Source organism: Plectropomus leopardus, chromosome 18 (genome assembly GCF_026936395.1).
Source record: "Plectropomus leopardus strain MGB_pleo_1.0 chromosome 18, ASM2693639v1, whole genome shotgun sequence".
NCBI classification, from domain to species: domain Eukaryota; kingdom Metazoa; phylum Chordata; class Actinopteri; order Perciformes; family Serranidae; genus Plectropomus; species Plectropomus leopardus.
In genome coordinates this window covers 23,918,316-23,938,819 of record NC_142193.1, presented here as the reverse complement: position 1 = coordinate 23,938,819, position 20,504 = coordinate 23,918,316, and the positions used below count along the sequence as shown (strand labels likewise).

General features: G+C 37.1%; 2 protein-coding genes across 2 annotated transcripts; both read right to left on the bottom strand.

Moving 5' to 3' along the window:
* Positions 1-3,121: 3,121 nt before the first annotated feature.
* LOC121956798 (uncharacterized) lies at positions 3,122-11,077 on the bottom strand. The gene is made up of 12 exons (XM_042505193.2): positions 10,809-11,077; positions 9,460-9,571; positions 8,975-9,068; positions 8,673-8,727; positions 8,071-8,211; positions 7,444-7,604; positions 6,312-6,410; positions 6,039-6,184; positions 5,701-5,872; positions 5,498-5,610; positions 4,452-4,536; positions 3,122-3,942 (listed from the first exon to the last, which is right to left on the bottom strand). The coding sequence occupies exons 1-12, from the start codon at positions 10,924-10,926 to the stop codon at positions 3,883-3,885; spliced, it is 1,356 nt and encodes a 451-aa protein (XP_042361127.1). The 5' UTR covers positions 10,927-11,077; the 3' UTR covers positions 3,122-3,882.
* An 822-nt stretch (positions 11,078-11,899) lies between these two features.
* nudt9 (nudix (nucleoside diphosphate linked moiety X)-type motif 9) lies at positions 11,900-19,776 on the bottom strand. The gene is made up of 8 exons (XM_042505695.2): positions 19,593-19,776; positions 18,171-18,440; positions 17,936-18,025; positions 16,685-16,771; positions 16,315-16,426; positions 15,981-16,127; positions 15,822-15,906; positions 11,900-14,773 (listed from the first exon to the last, which is right to left on the bottom strand). The coding sequence occupies exons 1-8, from the start codon at positions 19,688-19,690 to the stop codon at positions 14,628-14,630; spliced, it is 1,035 nt and encodes a 344-aa protein (XP_042361629.2). The 5' UTR covers positions 19,691-19,776; the 3' UTR covers positions 11,900-14,627.
* Between the last annotated feature and the right edge of the window lie 728 nt (positions 19,777-20,504).

The window sequence follows — 20,504 nt, the reverse complement described above, 5'->3', positions numbered from 1 at the left end:
ACACAGGTTTGATTTTTGTAGCTGCCACACCCTGGACATTAATATCCAGCCATGTCCACTGTTTGGTGGCCACTGGAGGTCACTGGACCACATTTTGAACCACATTTTAATTGAATATCACACAAAATGACACCATATACTGCAACATTATTTATTTATTTATTTATTTATGAATGTATTTGTGATTATTATTATTATTATTATTATTATTATTATTATTATTATTATTATTATTGTTGTTGTTGTTGTTGTTGTTGTTGTTGTTGTTTTTATTATTATTATTATTATTATTATTATTATTATTATTATTATTATTATTATTATTATTATTAACTTATATTTACGTCTTTATTTTGCAGATAGGACTTTAAAATAACTAATTAATTCTTGGCTGTAAATCTTACTATAACATTGTAATATGTTATTGTTATTATTATTAATGTTATTTTTATTATTATCACTATTATTCTAATTGTTATTACTATTATTTGTATAATTATAGAATATTTATTTATTTATTCATTTTACATTTGTTTTATTTATTTATTTGTTTGTTTTATTTTATTTTATATTGCAGATGGGCATTGAGATCCTTTTTTTAATTTTTAAACTTTTTTTAAGCAGGTCCTTTTACTTTCCGGGATAATCCTGTGGCTGCAACTGTGAACTGCAGCGGTTAATGTATAACAAAAAATAATTAAATGTTTTCAATTACCTTTGGTAAATTATTATAAAACTGATATGGAGGTGTAGAAAAATAGATTTATCTTGCCCTCATTTTCTTTTTCCGTCTTTCTCTCAAAAAAATAAGGATACCCTCTGGTGGAGGAAGACTGGTATCAATGTGAAATATCAGATGTTATTTTGATATTTTCTGAGTCACCTACACACATCTTGGCAATTTGAAGTTTTTATATTTTGTTCCCATATTGATTCCTGAGTGGTGTTTTATGACTGCTCCCAAATTCAAAATAAAGTGGGAATATATTGATAAGAAAAATACATTTTAAAAATACTGCAAATGTCTCCTTTTCCTTTCCTTTTTTTTTAGATTTGCCAGCATTTTGGAGTTTTTTCCCCTTTTTTTGCCAATTCGTATGTCTCTACTAGTGAAAAATTCAGTGTGAAAACAGTGTCCTGGGTGCTTTGAAGGGACAGTTAAACCCTAAATAAAAATACACATTTTTCCTCTTACCTGTAGTGCTATTTAACAATCTAGAAACAAAAATACATTTGTAAAACCCAAAAATGTCTCTCTGTCTCTTATGTCTGTTTATGTGCTTTCTAACACCTACTGTTTAATTCCTGATAGCACAGAAATCAGCAGGACAGTTTGTCCTTTTTACAGTGCTACTTGCAGTGTAATGTGAGCTTTGGCTGCGTGTTATCAGCTTTTGCAAGTAGGTCACTTTTCATATTGTGTGCTGATACGCCTCAAAGTCCTCTGTTCTCCTTCACAGAGGAAAGATTATGTAATAATGTGCTGTATGTGCATTATAGACAGTAGTGCCAAAAGACTGATATCATGGCTTCAACTTAAACCAAAATTAGAGATAATGTCAAAGGGATTTGATAATGTTTCATGTGCTTCATTGTCCAAAAGAGCAAGACTTTAAAAAATATTAATCTGTTGAACACTGACAAGTTAAAAAAATCACAAATATGTTAAAAACCAATCCAAATATTAACCTTTAAACTGGGAAACAGTTTTATTGGCTGGAGTCTCGTTGCACCTGCTTCCTTTGCTTGACAAGGGCACAACTGTACAAGAGTTATAGTTTCCTGTGTTTGCTTTTCAGTTACAAAAAAAAAGATCTGAAATGACTCTGTTTACACCAAACTAGAAGTCACACACATTTGCCTTTAAGCAGTTTCATCTGTGATTACAGCAGAATTTTTACATCTACAAAGTCATTTTAGTTCTGTATTTTTAATTAGTTTTTTTAATTTTGATTTCCTTTTTTTATTTTATTTTTTTTAAAATTCAGTTTAATTTCAGTTATTTTCCAACTTGGTTTTACATTTAAATTTATTTTTTATTGTTTAAAAATGTATAGTTTTAGTTTAGTTTTTATTGTTTTTGTCGTTGTTGTTTTTAATCATTATTATATTTGTCAGGGATATGTCAGGGTCAACATTTTAGAATGCAGACATCCCAGCCTAAACAATATTTAGGTTGAGAACGACTAAAATTCAAGATATTTCCTTTACAGTTTTATTTTAGTTTAATAAGTACACACTATTGTTTTGGTTCGTTTTTTCTGTTTTTTTTTATTTCAGTTACTAAAATTATTTTTCTTCACACCTAGATGTAGTTTCAGTTCAGTTTTAATAACTGCAGTAACCTCTCATCGACATGCTGTGAGTCTATTCATAGACTTTCTCTGACTTAACTTTCCAGCCCTGATACTGTTACACGCCTGTGTTCGATTTTCATCTCTTAATCTAGAAATCTGATATCGAGGATGGCATGAATCCTGCTCCTTGTCCATCTGCAGTCAGACAGACGGTGAGGCAAAAACAAAACTGTGAAGCAGAAAAGAAATATATGCATATATTTTAAAACCTGATTTTTCTCTTGCAAAGGGCACATTTTTGTACAAAAACAAAAAAGACCTTAAAAAGTGCTGTAAAAAAACATTTATTGTATCTTATTCTGTAACATGATTTACATTTTCAATTAAATATATAATAATAATAAATAAATAATAAAAATAGTTTTTGGGGCATTTTTCCTCAAATTTTGGTAATAATTTTCTGACAATTCTTCCCCTTTTTAAAAAACATTTTGAAGGTAATTTTCTCATAGCAATTCACTTATTTTTTTGCAATTTCTGGGACATTTTTTCCCCATGTTTTTGACAGTAATAAAATGAATTTACTTCAATAGCATGTTAAAGGCATCTGAACGCAGCACAAGAAAACTAATGTTTTCAGGTTCCAAAGGGTTAAGAACTTACTGTATTCAAGATCTTTGGGACAGTGCCCGAGAAATGTTAATCCAACCTAAAAGTCAAGGAATGAAGAAGTAAAAAGAAATGATCGTATGCACAACTTTAAAGGCGAAAGGCGCCGTTCTGAAGATACACTTCCTTGCAACAAAAAAGCTCAACTTCAGAGGTTAATCTCAATAAATTTATTGAACACTGTTTTTATTTAAGTCATTTGCAGTTAAAACATGGTCAGAATGAAGAGGAAAGTAGAAAAAGAACTTCATCATTGGTAAAATGTTTGATTGGTGGATATTTGCGTCAGTAACAAGAGTTGTGTGTGTATTTGAATATTGGACCCATTATTAGCTAACAGACATTCATGACGTAAACTGGATTAATACCTAAAATTGTAACTTCATGATAACAAGCAGCCAGAGTACCGTGTATAAAATGCTGGTGAAAGTCGTCAAAAAAACTCATACAAAGTGACTCATGTAAACCAGTGCTATATGCAGTTTAACCAAAATACAATTTCTCTGATAAAGAAATATTATAAATAGTTTGAAAATGTTTAAATATCTTAAAGTGGTATACGCCTGAATTCATTTGAGCGGTGCAGAGGCACAAAGTACACGTATATAAATGCTCACAACAAAGACGTGATCAGTAACAAAAGGTCATCTCAGAACACTAGTCATCTGCAGGTAGTGTGGTTTTAAGAGTTTTACAGAGGTAACATCATCTAATACGGACTTTACGGTACCCAAAGCACAGGAGCTTTTCTACGAGTGTATCAAGTGCTTCTAATTTACATCTGCACACTTCAACAAGATGCAGCAACGAGCGGTCAGAGTGCCATGATGGCTGCTGTGAAACCTTGGCAAAGCTTTTATGTCATTTGGTCGGACGTCAGTGTGGAGATGCTGAATCGCTGTGTGCAGCTCGGCCTTCACACGTCCATGTCCTGATCGCTGACACTCTGGCGGAGGTATTCTTCATACAGCTTTTTCTGCAGGGAAAGACAAGACAGTCAAACCCTAATACCGCCTTTTTATAGGGATGGGGGTTGTTAATTTTTATTGATATTGATACCGTTATCGAGACTCCTTAAGGAACTGAGTCCTTATCGATACCTGTATCGATACTTTTCTAATATTTAGTGGTAAAGATGAGGCACCAATAATTTTTGACAGAACTGGTGTTACTGTCACTTTAAGTCAAACTGTTGGTTATTAGGAAATTCTGACAAAGGTTTAGGGCCATGTTTAAGAAAAAAAAAGTTAGATTTCAAGAATAAAGTCATAATATTACGAGATTAAAGTTGTAATATGAGAAAAAAAAAGCATTAGAATAAACTCAATATATATTAAGAGAATAAAGTCGTCATTTTACAACAAAAAAGTTGGAATGTTACGAGAAAAAAAGGTGGAATTTTACAAGAATAAAGTCAGATTTTTATGAGAAATGGGATATTATATTACGTAAATAAACATATAGCAAGCAAACTATAAAAAGTACCTTTTTGGTCTTGACCACCTCCTGAACGTACTCCAGCTTCTCCTGCAGTTGCCTTTTCTGTTTGCCTGACAGAGTTGGTTGAGTGCTGCAAAGACGTAAAGGGAAATTAATGAGATTTCTTATCGACATAAAAACTGAAGTTGGGAAAAATGTGAAAGTTTCTTTTTATCCTTTTTCAAGAGCAGCGCTGCCAATCCACATGAAGCCCAAAATCACTGCTTCACACAGATCATCTTCTTAATTCCACAAAGCGAAATAAAAGTGTTACAACTGCAGTAAAAAAGCCGTAAAATACTGTGGACAAGAAAAAATTTCCTGGCTGTCGCCACTCTCTGCCAGCATCTTCCTTTTCGCTACCTGAGTTATAAAATCATAACATGAGGCTATAAAATTTAACTCTGCTGTGAGAATTATCATTGCCGGTTTGCTGCCTTGTCTTTTTTCCTTTTTTCGACTTCCAAAGATTTCCACTTCTTTTTCTTGCTGGGCCCCTCTCCACTTCTACTTACGCCACATTTTCTTCACTGCATCTTGGTAAAACAACTCTCTAAAGAGAGACGCAAAAAAAAGAAAAACAAACTTGTCCCAAAAACTTTAATTATGGACGAGGCTGTCAGTGTGTGAACATAACTGACAACGCAAGGTTGAGTTTATTTTTAGATGTGTGAAAATTCTGGACGCAAAAAGCGTATTTGATTTGCAAAGGCCTTAACTCCAAAACCCCAAAATATTAAATTTAATGCAAGACAAAGAAAAGCAACAAATCCTTAGAACTGCCAAGATGAAACTAAGGAATATAAGGCACTCAGTGCATGAAAAATGTATTGATTATTAAAGTAGTTGGCATTATTTTTGCAAGTTGCAAGTGTCCACTGGAGAAAGCAAGAAAAATAAACTGAAAAAGGAGAAAAAATAAAATACACTCAGATACAAGGGCAAAGTTTGATTTAGTGTTTCCATAAGTTTAAATATATTACAACGAATGAAACCTTACTGGAAGCAGCAGTGTAGCAGCAGATAGCAGTGCTGAGACTTTATTGTCCTACCTGAAGGAGAAGCGTGCGATGATGAGCAGGAGGAAGGAGAGAAGGACCAGTCCGCCACAGCCGTACAGCTGCTGCTCCACAGAGAGGGAGTCGAGCGCTCTCGCTACGGGAGCCTGTGAATTACAACAGCAGCTAAAAATCAGACTTGACTGCTGTATACGCCGACTGTGCAACGACTACGGTGCGCTCGCTTTAACACTGACCATGTAGAGTGAGAGCGTCTCTCTGCCCTCGCGGCCAACCGCCGCCTCCAGCAGCTCCTGGGACAGAATGCCAAGAACCAGTAAGGCCATCAGAGCCATGGGGACGCTGAAGCCCAGCAGAGTCAGGAAGCAGCTCTTAAAGCGTGCCCGTCGGTTCCTCACACCGGTCTGCCTGTGAGGGCAGAGAGTCGAGGTTATTCTCTGACGGCGTCACGGACCGATGCTCTGTGTGTCCCGCTAAGCTGAAATACTTTACTTTGTTGAAATACTGAACTAAAGTTACCTCAACTAGCTCCTGCACACTCTGCTCTACGATCAAATGTTTGTGTGTGTGTTACCTGTCGTTAGTGAGTGTGTCGGTGATGGCCTCGCTGATGAGCTCGCAGTCCTTCTCCAGGGAGTTGAGTGTATTCTGGACTGTTTGGTTAATGGTTTTCTCGATGGTGCGACACACCTCCTCGATCTGGTTCACACAGCGACTTGGCTGTAAAACAAAGAAAAACAAGTTACGCCTGTCAGTAAGTTTGAATGAATTTTATGCAAAGAAACATGTTGAAGGAACAGAGACTGGAGCTTAGAAAGTGTACAATCGCCAAAAGCGCAGCTCTTACCTTACTGGGATTAGGAATGTAGATGGTTGGCATGTCAAAACCACATTTGTTGAGTCCTGGTCGCTTGCAGAGCTCCTGGACAATCTGCATCATTACTCTCTGAGACATTAACGAAAATACAAAGACACCAGTCAGAGGGAGAGAGTACATATTTATATAGACAATATCTGGCAGTTCTGGTATAAAGGAGAGAGTGTTCATTTACTTGTTCTGTATAGCACTGCAACAATTAGTTTTGACTGACAGAAAATTAAAAAATTTGATGGTCAAATAATAGTTTTTGTCTTTCTTTTGAAACGGGTGGCTCCATTACTTTATCTTATTTAATATTGTATTTTACTGAGTTTTTTTATGTAATGCTGTAGCTTTCCAATAGTGTCCCTTATGTCTTCAATTCTCAAAATTCAAATTTTAGTTGAAGTGTGCATGTTTTTGTGTAAAAATGCTATTTTCCCACGCCCCTCTAAAATCTAATTCCCGTGTGACTTTACGTAGGTTATCTGCTCAGTGTCACTACTGAAGCAAACCCACCTACTGCTGCGAGCACCACATAAGTTTGGCTCTGAACGTCACACGATAAAAAATGAATAAAAAAATTAAAATCAATCAAAAATCAAGACCACCACGTCCGCGTGCTGTGAGGTAAAGTTACTGTTTCTGTCAAAGGAGTCTGGTGGCTTTAAAAGAACAATATTTTGGCTTAAGTTCCCTGTTGGAAAAGGCTCTTATGAAGGCAAAGCGGTACAATAATATAGCGTTCAATTATTTGTTATTAATTTTTCCTTCGTTACGTGACTAAAATACATGTTGCTGATGCCCCTGTCATAACTGATAATAGATAACGATATAATCGTTAGATGCAGCCCTAGTTCTGTGCTCATACATACTTAAAAACCTGCTCTGGACAGCAGCTTTAAACTACCCACACACTTAACATGAAGAGGATTTGTTCAGTTTCAGCTTTACATTCCTCCCAGAGGCGCCTCTCTTTTTAAAGTTATTATACAAGTGGAAACTCTTTTGACTTCTATAGAGTTGTTCATATAAGGTGAGTGAATAATGTTTTTGTTTTTCAGCTGAATGAAGAATGCCGACGGCCCCAAAACACTGAGCTGTTGCTGTGCGTACCGACCTGTCTGTCTGACTCTCCGCCAGCCTCGTCGGCCTTGCTCAGGTAAAAACGCAGCCGATCTCCGTGTTTCTCATTCAGGCTCTCCACGATGTTGAGGGTGCGCTTGCACAGAGCCTGACCCATGGGGTCAAAGAAGACCAGAATCAGGTCACAGAGATCACCTGAGAGAGACAGTGTGAAGGATCGTTATTTAACACGACAGACTGTAACACACTGTCCATTTTAACGTGTATTCTTAATATATTTGATGCATGCTGAAGGAAGTTTGATGCTCAAGTAAAATTCTTTAAACTTTTCAGTAGGATTTTTTTAAAGTTCTTTTATTGTCTTACTTGCTTCTTATTTCGACAGAAGTTTGTCACAGTTTCATCACACTGTGACACTATGATTCCACTGAAATATGATTACAAAACAGTTTGCTTTGTGGCAATCAAAGTAAGATGGTAAAGGAAATGGTGAAACCAGCAGCAACATGGCCTGGTGCTTCAACAGAGCTTTTCTTCTTGGATTATTTTTAAAATATCAGTTTAAAATAAGCCAGTGTCACAACACCAGCTGCCCCAAAAGTCTCAGTCGGCCCTCAATAACCACAATTAAACAATAAACTTTCTTTTAGCAGCCACTCACCCAGCCACATGATAACCTCGTCCACGTCAAAGGGATACTTCATATCACCGTCCACCAACCCCGGCGAGTCCACAAATGTCACCAGGCTGAACCGTTTTTGTCGCGACGTGCAGATCTCTGTGCTCAAGTACTCTGAGACTCCTAGAAATGAAATCAAGACGATCAGAAGTTAGATTGATACTGATCACTTCGAATTATATAAGAGATCACGCTAAAGCCATGTGGCTGTTGCATTATAGAAGAAATCCCTCTGTTTGGCTTTATTAAAAGTAACAAATTAACACTTCATAATTTATCTTCAACAGGACTAGTGACTGTGGAAATCATGGCTGTGGCAGTTTTTTTTAAATGACAAGAAATGTGATTGTGCTGCCGCTCTGATCCACACCAAATTTTTACTGTAAACTAAAAGTGCTACAGAAAAGCTATATCCAAGTCACTGTCAAATGGAAAAGCAACAAAACAGCAAATCTCTCTATCAAAACAGCAAGAATTTAGGAACGGATCAGTGTGGCGGCAGCCTGAAGGGAGACAAAGTGCATCATTGTGGCGATTCTTTAGATTAGAACAGGGAGGGATTGTGATTCGAGCTGAAATCTCACCTTTGAACTCTTGCAGAGGCTTGAAGTGTGGATATAAATGAAGGGTGGCATTTCCCTGCAGAGAAAGAGAAACAGACCAGGTGGAAATATCTTTTAAACCGGAACCAACCAAAACTTAAAATTATTTTTACAAATCTGATGACTTTTCCAGGTTTTCCATGACTGTGGGAGCCCTGAGACGATGCTGCAATGTGAGGAATCCGATTTGAAATTCACATTTTGTTTCTTCTTTCTTCCTGAACAAAATAAAAACCTATCTGACAATGAATAGCCTCTTATTGTTTTTGCACTGTTGCACTCACTGTGAGAGATTCCCTCTTGCGCCCACTTGTGACAAAGCTGAAGCCTTGAGTCTCAATGGCCACCCCAGTGCGTTGGATGTGCTCTTCGACATACCTGAAAATAAAAAAGAAAAAAAAAAGCAACACAAACGATTTAGTGAAGCAACAGTGGAAGAGAAATATTTTGTCCACTGTCCAAGTTAAATCAATTTAACTATATTATTCTGCAAAATCAATAGACCAGTGCAAACTGGCTGATACAAGCAGGACCACACTCATGCATTATGCATTGCATTTATCAGTTAAATGTTCAATTTGCATTGAAAACTGTGCCAAAAAATTATGTAAAAGAACGAAACAGACACAAATTAAGTGGGACAGGCTTTTATGTTTAATATTTCAAGTGATTCACTGTGTGTATTTAAGGCATCACTTTGTTTTCTAACCGTGGGCAGTATTTCTCTCTCTAAACCACACTGGGACAAACTTTTGCAAAACATATTTACCAGTTGATGAAGGAGCTCTTCCCAGCAGAGTGGTTTCCCATCAGCATCACAGTGATCTTTTTTCTGGGCGGCAGCAACTTTACACCAACTGATTCGGCGACTGAGATCAACCCTGAAAAAAACATTTTATTTTTGTAAAATCAAGGATGCACAGCAATCAGTAAAACCATTAAAACCATTGGCTGGTTAAGTGAATAACATTGGTCATTTTGTTACAATGCAAAGTTCGGCTAGAGACCTTGGGGTCCTGGCATTCTTGTGGGTGCCACCACACTTCGCATAAGCATGTGTTTGACAAGCCGCCTGCAGCAACATGCCATAGTGTGTCAGAAACACATAGATTTTTAAGCTGAAACTGTTTTATTTGGTTTTTGATCAGTTTAAATCACCAAGTCTGTTTGTTTTGGAAAGGAAGAGACCTCTACGGATATATCTGCTCATGGTTAAAACCATGAGGGGTGAGCATGTTGAGGGTGAGCAGCCCGTCCCGAGATGCCAAACCGTGACACAGATGCACTGAAATTGTAACGTGAAATTGCTGGTGATTATAGCTGTTTTAATTGCCTGATTTGTTAGTTTTGTAGAGGATGAGACCTCTGTAGATAGTTTGGTTCCCAATAAAAACTTCCTGAAAAATGAAAACTGAAAGAATTATAGCCAGAAGAACTTAAAAAGATGGTTGCAATCTGCAATTCACCACTAGACGCCACTAAATCCCCCCTAATTTTACACACCCCACCCTTAATGTTTTGGCCGATCAGTGAATATATAAGTAAAACTACATCCATCATGGTGCTGTGGTTGCACCTGCAGGACTCAGATCAGACAGTCAAGATCAAAACTTGAGTGAGCAAAAGCTGGAGAGGAGCCACAAAAATTTCAACAGGAGTAGATATTTTTAAATATCCTAAGCATAGATGGCACTCTAAAAAAATGATTGTACTTAATTTCATTCATTTTCTGGGGACCCAAAATTCCTAGCTACGCCCCTAACTGAAATCTCTTGTAAACTGACCCCAACCAAAACTCAGTATATTGTGAGCTAACATTCATTGCAAGAAAATGATGTGACTGCAGCATTTTTACCACAAGTTAATTGGCAGCTGGCTAATTAAACTAGCATTAACGCTAGCTTTAAAGCTAGCTAGCGCAACGTCAGCCAAATCACAAAATCCTTGTTTAATAGCAAACGTTAGCTAACGGTTAGCCGCCTGTATCAGGGATAATGTCTCTTTATTTGCTAAGTTAGCTGGCGAAACCACGGTCAGCGAACAGCTTGGTAGCTTTTGTGCTAAAATAGGTCAATGTTGGAGCTATTTCCACTGAGCAAAATATGTTAGCCAACTCACCACTGTCGGGATCCGTGTACAGTTGATGACAATCCCGCAGGATGCGCTCATCGCAGGACACTCCGCCGGTTATCGAGTCTGCGTTTGCGGCACTCCGGCTCTTGACTTTCCCGGACATTGTGGTGATATCAAACTTCTGAAGAGACTTGTTGGAGTGAAAGAGTCTCTGAAGTAGCTGTGAACAAAGCCGGCTTGCCTTGTTTGAATCACCCCGGTTCGTTGAAACACGGGGTTGAGACGTGCTCCGGCCACGTCGTCAGGGAATGCGCTTCCTCTCGCAAAGGCTTTTGGGTAATGTAGTTCTTTCGATTATCTGGGTTTATGTTTCTCCTTATTCCTACCATACCCCTGACATGAATAAATAATAATAATAACACGGATAGATAATAATAATACTTATTATTATTATTAATATTATTATTTATTTGTAGTAGTAGTAGTAGTAGATTTAATTTCTAAAATATTTCAAACAAATGGACAGTTTGTTAACAAAAAAGCAACTCAGATTATGTTTTTTCCTCATCCCTACACATAACCCAGCCATTATAAAAAGTAAAATAAACAAGTTAAATACTGCTACTACTTCCTCTACTACCATTACTACTACTACTACTGGTCTGGTCTGAAAACATAGCCATTAAAAAGTGCAGTTAACATGCAAATACAGTGTATACATTAAATATCCTCAACTTTAAAACACTCTTTTGCACTTTTTTGCACCTCCTTGGCAGTCTTACTGAGTTGCTCTTACATTTGGAAAATATACCTGCAGTAATAAGGCAGTATAGTTGCTCCTGTCTGGGTGGATAGAGTTTCTTTGTGGTTCAAGGCCACTCAGGGAAAACATTGTAATTTAGTAAATGATTACAGACGTGACTGCCTGTTATACAGGAGTCGCCTATGGAGACTGTTAGGGCTTGTTTCCAGCTGGTGAGGAGCAGTCCCAGAGCACACAGCACAGATAGCACACAATGGACCATGAGCAAGTATTTGTCCACATAAAATGTACTTTTCCATAGCTTTTGTTTGCATGTGAAAAAGAAACACATCACATATTGATGCAGATCTCCTAAAATCAAACAAAAAAAACAAATCATTGCATTTTTATTACTTTCAAGCACTTCATAATGGACAACCAGGTCTCAAGATTTGCATAAATATTTGATGACTGCTCCTAATGCAACCACATAGGCTGAGACATAAAGCTGATGTTACACACTGGGAGACAAACAAATATAGCACACAACATACAATAGTCATGCACACATATTTTATGGGTGTAAATGCACAAATCAATTCAATAATCCACACTAATTGACACATTCAAGTGAGTTTGATGGATAACAAAAATCACAAGATTAGACAGATTCAGTGCAAGTTCAGTAAATTGACAAATCTAGCTTCATTTTCGCATCATATACAATCAATCTTAACAGAAAGCATTGGTATAACATTACATTTTTAATTATTGTATCACTTATCCAACCATTATTTATTCTTGTATTAGACAAACCACAAGCCAAAATCACATTAGGCAAAAGAAAGAAAGAAAAAACAAAAAAAAAAGAACTTTTGTTAAAAAAGCAAACGTTAGTGGGTTTTGTGACTGGCAGGCTGCCAGTTTGAATTAGTACAACTGTGAAAATACTCTCTCTTGCTGCAACAACAAATGCTGTTCAGACTGTAAATGTTCCAGTGGAGCTGGTAAGTGGCCTCAGTGCACACAGAGTCAGTCAGAGCTGAACATGCATCTGCATAGGTGTGACCATTTTTAAGATTATGCTCTATAACTTCTGAATCTGTATTTTAGTGAGGTGTGAAACGCACACACAGCTGCTGGTTTCATAACTTTTGAATATCATGTCACTCAGGCAAATTTTGTTGGTAGAGCGTTGATGAGAGCAAATAGAAAAGGGCTTCAGGAAATTGTATCACTTCCTAGAACTATTATGGACCTACTTTAATTAAGTTCTTCTTGTAAGAGCTTCACTTAGAGCCACAGTCTTCATCTTTTCCCACAAGTGCCTTGTTGGCATTCTCACAACAGCACAAAGGATATTCATATCACTTCATATAAAAAACTGTTAAAGGCACAGTTCACTCCAAAATCAAAATTGACATATTTTCCTCTTACTTATAGTGCTATTTATTAATATAGATTGCTTTAGTATGAGTTGCCAAGTGCTGTAGAGATGTCTGCCTTCTCTCCAGTATAATGGAACTAGATGGCACTCAGCTTGCTCAAAGCAATTTCTTTTCTTTCTTTCTTTTTTTTTTTTTTTTACTAATTTGTTTTTCTTTGTTTGTCTATTTGTTTGTTAGTTGTTGTTGTTTACTAAATATGTATCAATCCTCTCAATGTGAACATGCTATTTGCACTTAAGATTGTACAGGTATATTTGTTCAGGAAAAAAATTTGTATGAGTATTCTGGAAAAAAAGAAAGAAAAATTATTACTATATCTCCAGTATATAATTATTAAAATTCTTACTATTTCATTCAATTTTGTTCATCCAATAAAAATTCTGTTATTATACAAAGGCAATTTCCTAAAGAAATGTTTTCCAAAAGTGTTGTTTTTAATAAACTTTATCTGTGATTTTTTTATTTAGTAAGCTGTTGTCAAATTTATCAGTTGTTCCTAATGCTTGGTGCAATATGCTACACATCTCAGAGACATTTGGATTTGTTTTTGAAAAATAAGAATAACAATTTCATATGGCTTTTATAATATATGCAGTATTATTTTCTGACAATGTTTAACCTTATACCTTAAATTGTAGTTTTTTTTCTGAGTCTTTCCTTACTTTTTACTTGTACACTAGTCTTAGTCTTGGGGGGGGGATTAGTTGTTAGAGCCTTCCCCAGAGGGAACTATTTTCTTTCTACCACACTACACCTGCCAACCATATCACTGCACAGGAGGTCGTTTTTTTCTTTTCAGTTTGGGGGAAACTGTTCCTTTAAGACTTGGCTGTCTTTTGATGACAGAAGTGTCCATGTGTTAGCATTTGTGTCATGAATCTTAACAGATATGAGCCACTTAATGCGTAATTCAAAGAACGCCCAGCAGTGAGATGACACGTACTGATGTGAACATTTTGGAAAAGGCAGGCTGTCGAGTGTGAAATGGCCTTTGCTTTCACTGTCTGTTAACACTTGAAAACATGTTTGTCCTCCAGATTCAGGGCCTGTCTATGCTCTGCTGTGTGAGCAGCTCCAACACACCATCTTCATTTTCTTTTCACATCTAAAGATCAAAGTCAGGCTGCACTTTTTTTTTTTGATTGCCCCCTCCGTATCACACTTAAATTAATGTAGTATGTGTAATGTTCAGCAGCTCATTGTGTTTCTTCTTACATGATCGCGCTGAGTTAATGTGATCCTTGTTAACATTGAATAAATTAGCATAATTAGTGCCAACAGAAATAATGTGGTGTGCCACGCAGCAGCATCTTGCATCATAACAGTCTCAAGTTGAGCTTCTTCCAAGCAATTAATTGATTTTTTTTCTATGAAAATGCACAAGTCCTCTCTTTTATTCGATTTTCTGTGACAAATGTCAAACAGCATCTCTAACGTGTGCCGATCCGTCTCCTCTGACTGCAGCCAAGCATTCAACCTTCAGTGTATAGTGGGCATGTATATGAGCGCATATAAGGCTTCAATAGCTACGATTATTATGATTAAATTAGCAAGGGAAGATTTACATGAGGTTAGGTGTCATGCATCCTAAATGCACAAGCACTCTTAGTGCACAGAGAGCGACAGGGCTCCTAATGTTTCCTTCATCGTCCTGTCACAGATTGTCGTCCCTGTTTACCAGTGAGCTTTCCTCTCTTTGGCAACCAGCTCCAGGAAATGGGAATGATTCGCAAAGAGCGGGAAGGACGAGTCAACATCAACCCACTGGACTTGTCCTGCGTCATCGCCAGCTTGCAACGGCAGCTCGCTAACACTGTTGCCTACGGTAACAAAATATGAGATATGTTACTGCTCTACAAAAGCCTCATTTGTTGCCACCACAGAGAAAATCACTGAAGAACTATAATGAAGTTTGGATAGTTCAAAAGGAAAAATACATTGGGACTCATTCACCAACTACTACTACTTTTGAAATTGGTACAACATGACCAGAGAAAACAGAGAAAAAGAACGCGTGCAAACACTTTTGCTCAAGAGGTAGAAAACTTACAACTACCAGAATGCACTGCGCCGCAGCAGACCAATAAGTGAGAGAGAGATGCATGTCACAAATGTAGACACAGTTTAATGCAAAAGCTTTTTTTAAAATTAATTTCTACATGTATTGATATATTATTGTGTAATGTTATGTGTAATATTTCAGTAACACTATTCTTATTTTGCAATGGTTTTGCCAATAAAGCAGCACTGAAATTGAAAATATTTGAGGGAGAGAGAGAGGACATGTTTTTGCAGAATAGTTGGTTAATTCTACTTCAATTCTGCAGTTGTATAATACTACAGGATTTAAATCACAATAACATTTTATCATTTATGGGGTTTTTTAAAACTATTTTCATTATTTTACCATGCATTACGGTCGTTTAAAATACCTAAACACTACACTAACACTTCAATTCACATCAATTATGATGATTGGGAACCATGCCATTCAATCCGTTTGTGATTGATTCTGCTATTTATAGGCCCAAAGTAGACCTATTTCTGCACCCTGGCTCTGCTTGCACAGTGACATATTTACTGCTGCTGCATGATGTTGCAGACCGTGCCCCGAGGAGGGAACACATCTTCCAGGACCATGGCGATCTCTTTGCAGAGACTGACGAGGGTAAACCTATTCTACTCCGGTGATCACCGTCTCTGTTATGTGTTCGGCGATATTTTTTTGCCTCAGATTTTAAACACCAATGTGACCAATTTTGCAGTTTAAGAACAAGTCATGATTCTGATTTCCTACGACCTTTTTTAAGAATAAATTTATGGAAAAACTATTGATGAATGAGGCCCATTCTTCTTTATTATTGATACCTGAGTCATCATGGAAGTTGACAGCGACCGTCTCCATCCAAGCATTGTCAGTGTTTCTAGGATCATCCACATAGCCTTTATAGACCTGAAAAAAAAGATATTTTGTATTTCCTTAAAGAAGCACTTAAATATGACTATAAACAAGTGTCAGTTCCTGACCTGGAAACCTGGTGATTTGAAGAGTTTGGTGATGCGTTCACTGATTTTTTCTCTGTCTGCTGGTGAGATCGCCAACGAATTCAGCGCTTCCTCTGAGAACTCCCTCTGCAGCGTGAGAGAGACCTGCTCTCCTGGATCCACCATCCCCTACAAAACAAGCACACAATGAACAAGCAAGTCCCACCTCACATATCTCAAAAAACTCAAACCCGTCCGTGTCCTAGCTTTGAATTAGTTTTTTTTTTGCCCCTGAGCGCTTTTGAATAGCTGTGAGTTTATCATGATAGGAACAGACGCGTCGGTAAAGCTTGTGTGAGACGTGAAAGGAACCAACCCCAGGAATGGCCCACTCCCCACAGTCTTTCCTCTTGATGGACACAAACTGCAGGATCGGCCGCTTGGAGACCGAGTGAGTTATCTTTGCTCCTTTGGCGTCAACTTTCCATCTGCCAGACAGTGAAACACATCAGACCATCAGGCATTTATATAAAAAAAACGGCAAAGTACACAAAGTTTTTTGTTGTGTGGCAATTGAGCAACTCCAGAAACCTGCTCTGGTACGCTGATTTGTTTTAGAAGAGACAGAAATGCAAACTGATAATTAGTTATTGAGTTGAATCATTTATGTAACTAAATTTGGTGATGAGCTATGACTGGCAATTGTAATGATAATACCAATGTGCAGAGCAGAAAAAAAAAGTTACCTGGTGACAATGGGATCTGCTGCGTGATTGGGTCCCCATCGTCCCAGCAAACCCCTACCAGTCACTCCTGTGCGTCCATGAGGATTTCTACACATATTAAAGGTGTTTATAATAAGCAGTTTAAAGAGGATATGTTCACAAAAATGACTTTAAAGTCAAAAGAAATATTTTACAAACACAAAAATCTTTAGCAAAGAGCACACAGAGCATTACAGATCTTCCAACTAAAGACTAAGGTGATGTTTTACTATATAGTTTTAGTTTTCTCTTGTTGTATTATTGTCCTCGCTGCTCCTCTGTTTAACATTGATTACTACACTGCTGTGTGTCATTGTTTTAGCTACTCATTCAGGCAGTCTTTGAGGTGTTGAAGGGATTAGGGCACAACAATTGATTCGAATTGTTTTGCATCAGATAGTACTGTGTGTTGTGCTGAATTTGTGAAGAAAACGCTGTTTTTCCCACGTACCGCCACAGCGAACAAAGAATCCAAAAGCGGCAAACATTCTTACAAAATAATACATAAAAACTTCCATTTACAAACTTTCACAAAACTTGAGCAGTATAATGCTGAGTAATTCCCAAAGTGACAGATAGGTCGTATACACCAAAGTCACACAATAACACAAACAAACTACTGATCAATGCAGTGGCGGACCAGCGGCTCCTGTGCTTAGTGAGGTAAAATTGCTATTTTTGTCAATGGAGTCTGGCTTTGAAGAGAGATTAAGTTTCACTTTTAGTTCCCAGACAGGGCTGTCTGTTTGGGGAACACTGAGCATACGACTGGATAAATGAGACTTAAATTATTTTGCAAGAGTCGAGTTCTTTCAGAGTTTTGATATGTTTGGATGAACTGATATAATTCTGCTGTTGGTAAATGCAGTGCCCTATGACTTCAATTCATGAGGAATGTTCACCATTTTTAGATTCATCGTCAACCATAATGGCACATGAGATAAAACAAAGTTTTCTTCATTAAAACGATGTAACGCGGGCTGAGTAAGTGAAACACAAATTGTCATTTTGTGGGTGAATATTCCTTAAAGCAATGTCTTACGACATTAACATTTTATGAAATGACTTGTATTGTGAAATGGTTGCTAATACTAGAAAAAAATCATCATACTGGACAGCAGCTCTGTGAAGCGACTGACAGTAACATTAGGGAAGTGTTTTTTGTGTGTTTTTAAACAAAACCAATACATTTGACAGTGTACAAACAGTTTCAATTATTATTCAATAACTTACAGTGGCTTTCCTTTTTCTACTTTGTAGTTGCCGCCGAAGCTCGTCCTGTCCGCAGCACCATCCACAGTGTTGAACTTTGGAGAGAAAGAGCTGCGAGCAAAAATCAGCGAAAGTGGCATGAAAAATCTCCAGCTGTTTTGAAAACAAACAGCATGTAAAACAATCAGAACATCTCACAGCAGCCAAGAAAATAACTACGCACATCTACCAACATGCATACCAACATATCGCTCACCCAATTTCAGGATCCGCCCATGCTGGCTTCTTTAACACTGACGGGTCGGTGTAGGTGACCGGATTATACTGCGGCCAGCTCTGACTCCAGTCCACCTTGTCATCAGGCACAACGAAACGCTTGATTTTGGACCCTGGATACTGGGGGCATCTGGACTTAACATGAGGCGCTGCTGATGATGGCATTGTCCAGACACTGGTGGCGAAGAGTTTACAGCAACTGGGTCTGGTGGTTCTGAAAGGGTGAGAAGATGTGCAGGAGATGGCAGGCCTGCAAGGGAGGAAATATGAGACATGGAAATCCAGTAAGCACACCTCACGCTGCCTTCCCCTCAGCAGCGTGGTCCCAGACGGCACCATCCCACATGCACTCCTTGCTCTCCTGGCTCTTCAGCAAATTATGGAAACACCTTCACCTTTGAGTGACAACAATAGCCCAACATGATGTGTGTTTTTGCATATTTAGCTTTTATTCACTTCTTCTTTTTCTTTACATAATTGTTTCTGTTCTCATCTGCCTGTCCATTCTTATTTCTTTATGGGAAAGGTTTTTATTTTAATGACTGAGTTGTACAATTGCAATATAAAAATGTTGTGTTTTATGTGCTTTTTTCTCTGTGCACACTTCTATCTTTACTCTTAACATTGTTTTGTTTATTGTAACTGTTTAGTTATTCATATGCACTTTGTGAAGCACTTTGTTTGGATAAATGCTATATAATTTAAGTTATAATAATAATAATAATAATAATAATAATAATAATAATAATAATAATAATAATAATTTATTATAGCATATATGTGTGTGTGTGTGTGTGTGTGTGTGTGTGTGTGTATGTACAATTTTGTAATTTTATAATTGTTGTCAAGCCCCTTGAGGGTTTTCTGGGTTTCTCCTGCATGTCTCATTGTCTTAAAATGTATGACATTTTAATATGATTTATAAATCAAATCAAATCAAGTCAAATTAAATCAAATCAAATCAAGTGATGACAGCATTTATCTTCTGTTGTAAACTGATAATACATAATTTCAGAGGGAAACCAAACACAGCTGTGGGCTTAAACACAACAGTACGATTCTACTCTTATACTGCAGTACACATTTGTTGCACGATGATTTAGCTACTATTTATTGCATTTGTATGACATAAAGTTTAATATTGATATGATATTATTGTGAAACAACGCTAATTTTGCATGTAAGCAACGTCAATACACTGTAAAATGATATAAAAACCGTTTGTTAATTCGACTGTAATACTGACTTCAGTCATATCGGCTGGCAGTAACAAACGACTTTAACAGAATTAGCGACAGCATATAACTTTGTCTTCTTGTGATTACAGCGCTAGCTTAAAACTGTCACAATATTGCAAAATAGTCACATTTTCGAGTCAAACCTCTAACGTTACTGTCCATACCTGGCTCCGAGGGAGCACACGGTGTACGGGAGTCCGAAGAGAGTGAGCGCTAGACGAATGCGGCCGATCCAGTCCCGTCGCAGGAGGAAATGTACCATTCCTTGGGATAAATCAATCAATTGTTTATTAACCACAACATGCAGCGCCAAGCAACAACCAGGAAGTGCTGCGCCCGACGCGGTGACGTCTGCGGAGGGGTGTGGATACGGCAGTCGCACGTTCGTTTCCATGGTGATAAGATTCCAGCGTGTCTAAAGGATTTTACATCTTTATAATTACAGACTTTACAAAAACACACTTTTGTGCACCTACTCTGTATTTTTTCATATAAAACAAATAAATTCCTTATTATCCCGACACTTTAGTCACGATACGATATTAGTGTGATTTTTAAGTTTTCCAGTATGCTGAGTATTGCAATAACATATTGATTTATTACCTTTTTTACACTGCAGATTATGTTCCCCAAAGGAAAACTCTACATATATCTGTTTTATCCGATAAGATAAAGTTTTCAGTCTGTTCATCTTACTTTAATCATTTTAACTGCAGCAAAATGTATTTAATGGACGGAAAAGGCAGTTAATTTTATTATTAGAATTCATATAATGAATAACTGATACTTGCCTTACTTGTATCGATACAATTTAGCCACACAAAATACTGTGATACTATGCTGTATCGATTTTTACCCATCTCATCAATCTCTATTTTTCTGTAATACACACTGGGACTTGGAAACAATATACTACAACATATTGGGAAAATAATGAAATGTTTTTCTCATATATCAGAATCAAGATGTCTCAAATGTTGATGTTTTTATGTTTGGCATTTTTATTTTTGCTCAATTTAAAATACACAAAATCGCAAAAATAACAAATATTATTCACTGCTGAGAGGCAGAGAGCC

Coding starts and splice junctions, on each gene's coding strand:
- LOC121956798 (XM_042505193.2), bottom strand. CDS start 10,926: ATGTCCGGGAAAGTCAAGAGCCGGAGTGCCGCAAACGCAGACTCGATA. Junction 9,069..9,459: donor AAGAGCTCCTTCATCAACTG/GTAAATATGTTT, acceptor TTTTATTTTCAG/GTATGTCGAAGAGCACATCC. Junction 3,943..4,451: donor AGGTGGTCAAGACCAAAAAG/GTACTTTTTATA, acceptor CTTTCCCTGCAG/AAAAAGCTGTATGAAGAATA.
- nudt9 (XM_042505695.2), bottom strand. CDS start 19,690: ATGGTACATTTCCTCCTGCGACGGGACTGGATCGGCCGCATTCGTCTA. Junction 18,026..18,170: donor TGGGCGGATCCTGAAATTGG/GTGAGCGATATG, acceptor TTTTGCTCGCAG/CTCTTTCTCTCCAAAGTTCA. Junction 14,774..15,821: donor CAACTTCCATGATGACTCAG/GTATCAATAATA, acceptor TTGTTACCGTAG/GCAACAGTGTTAGCGAGCTG.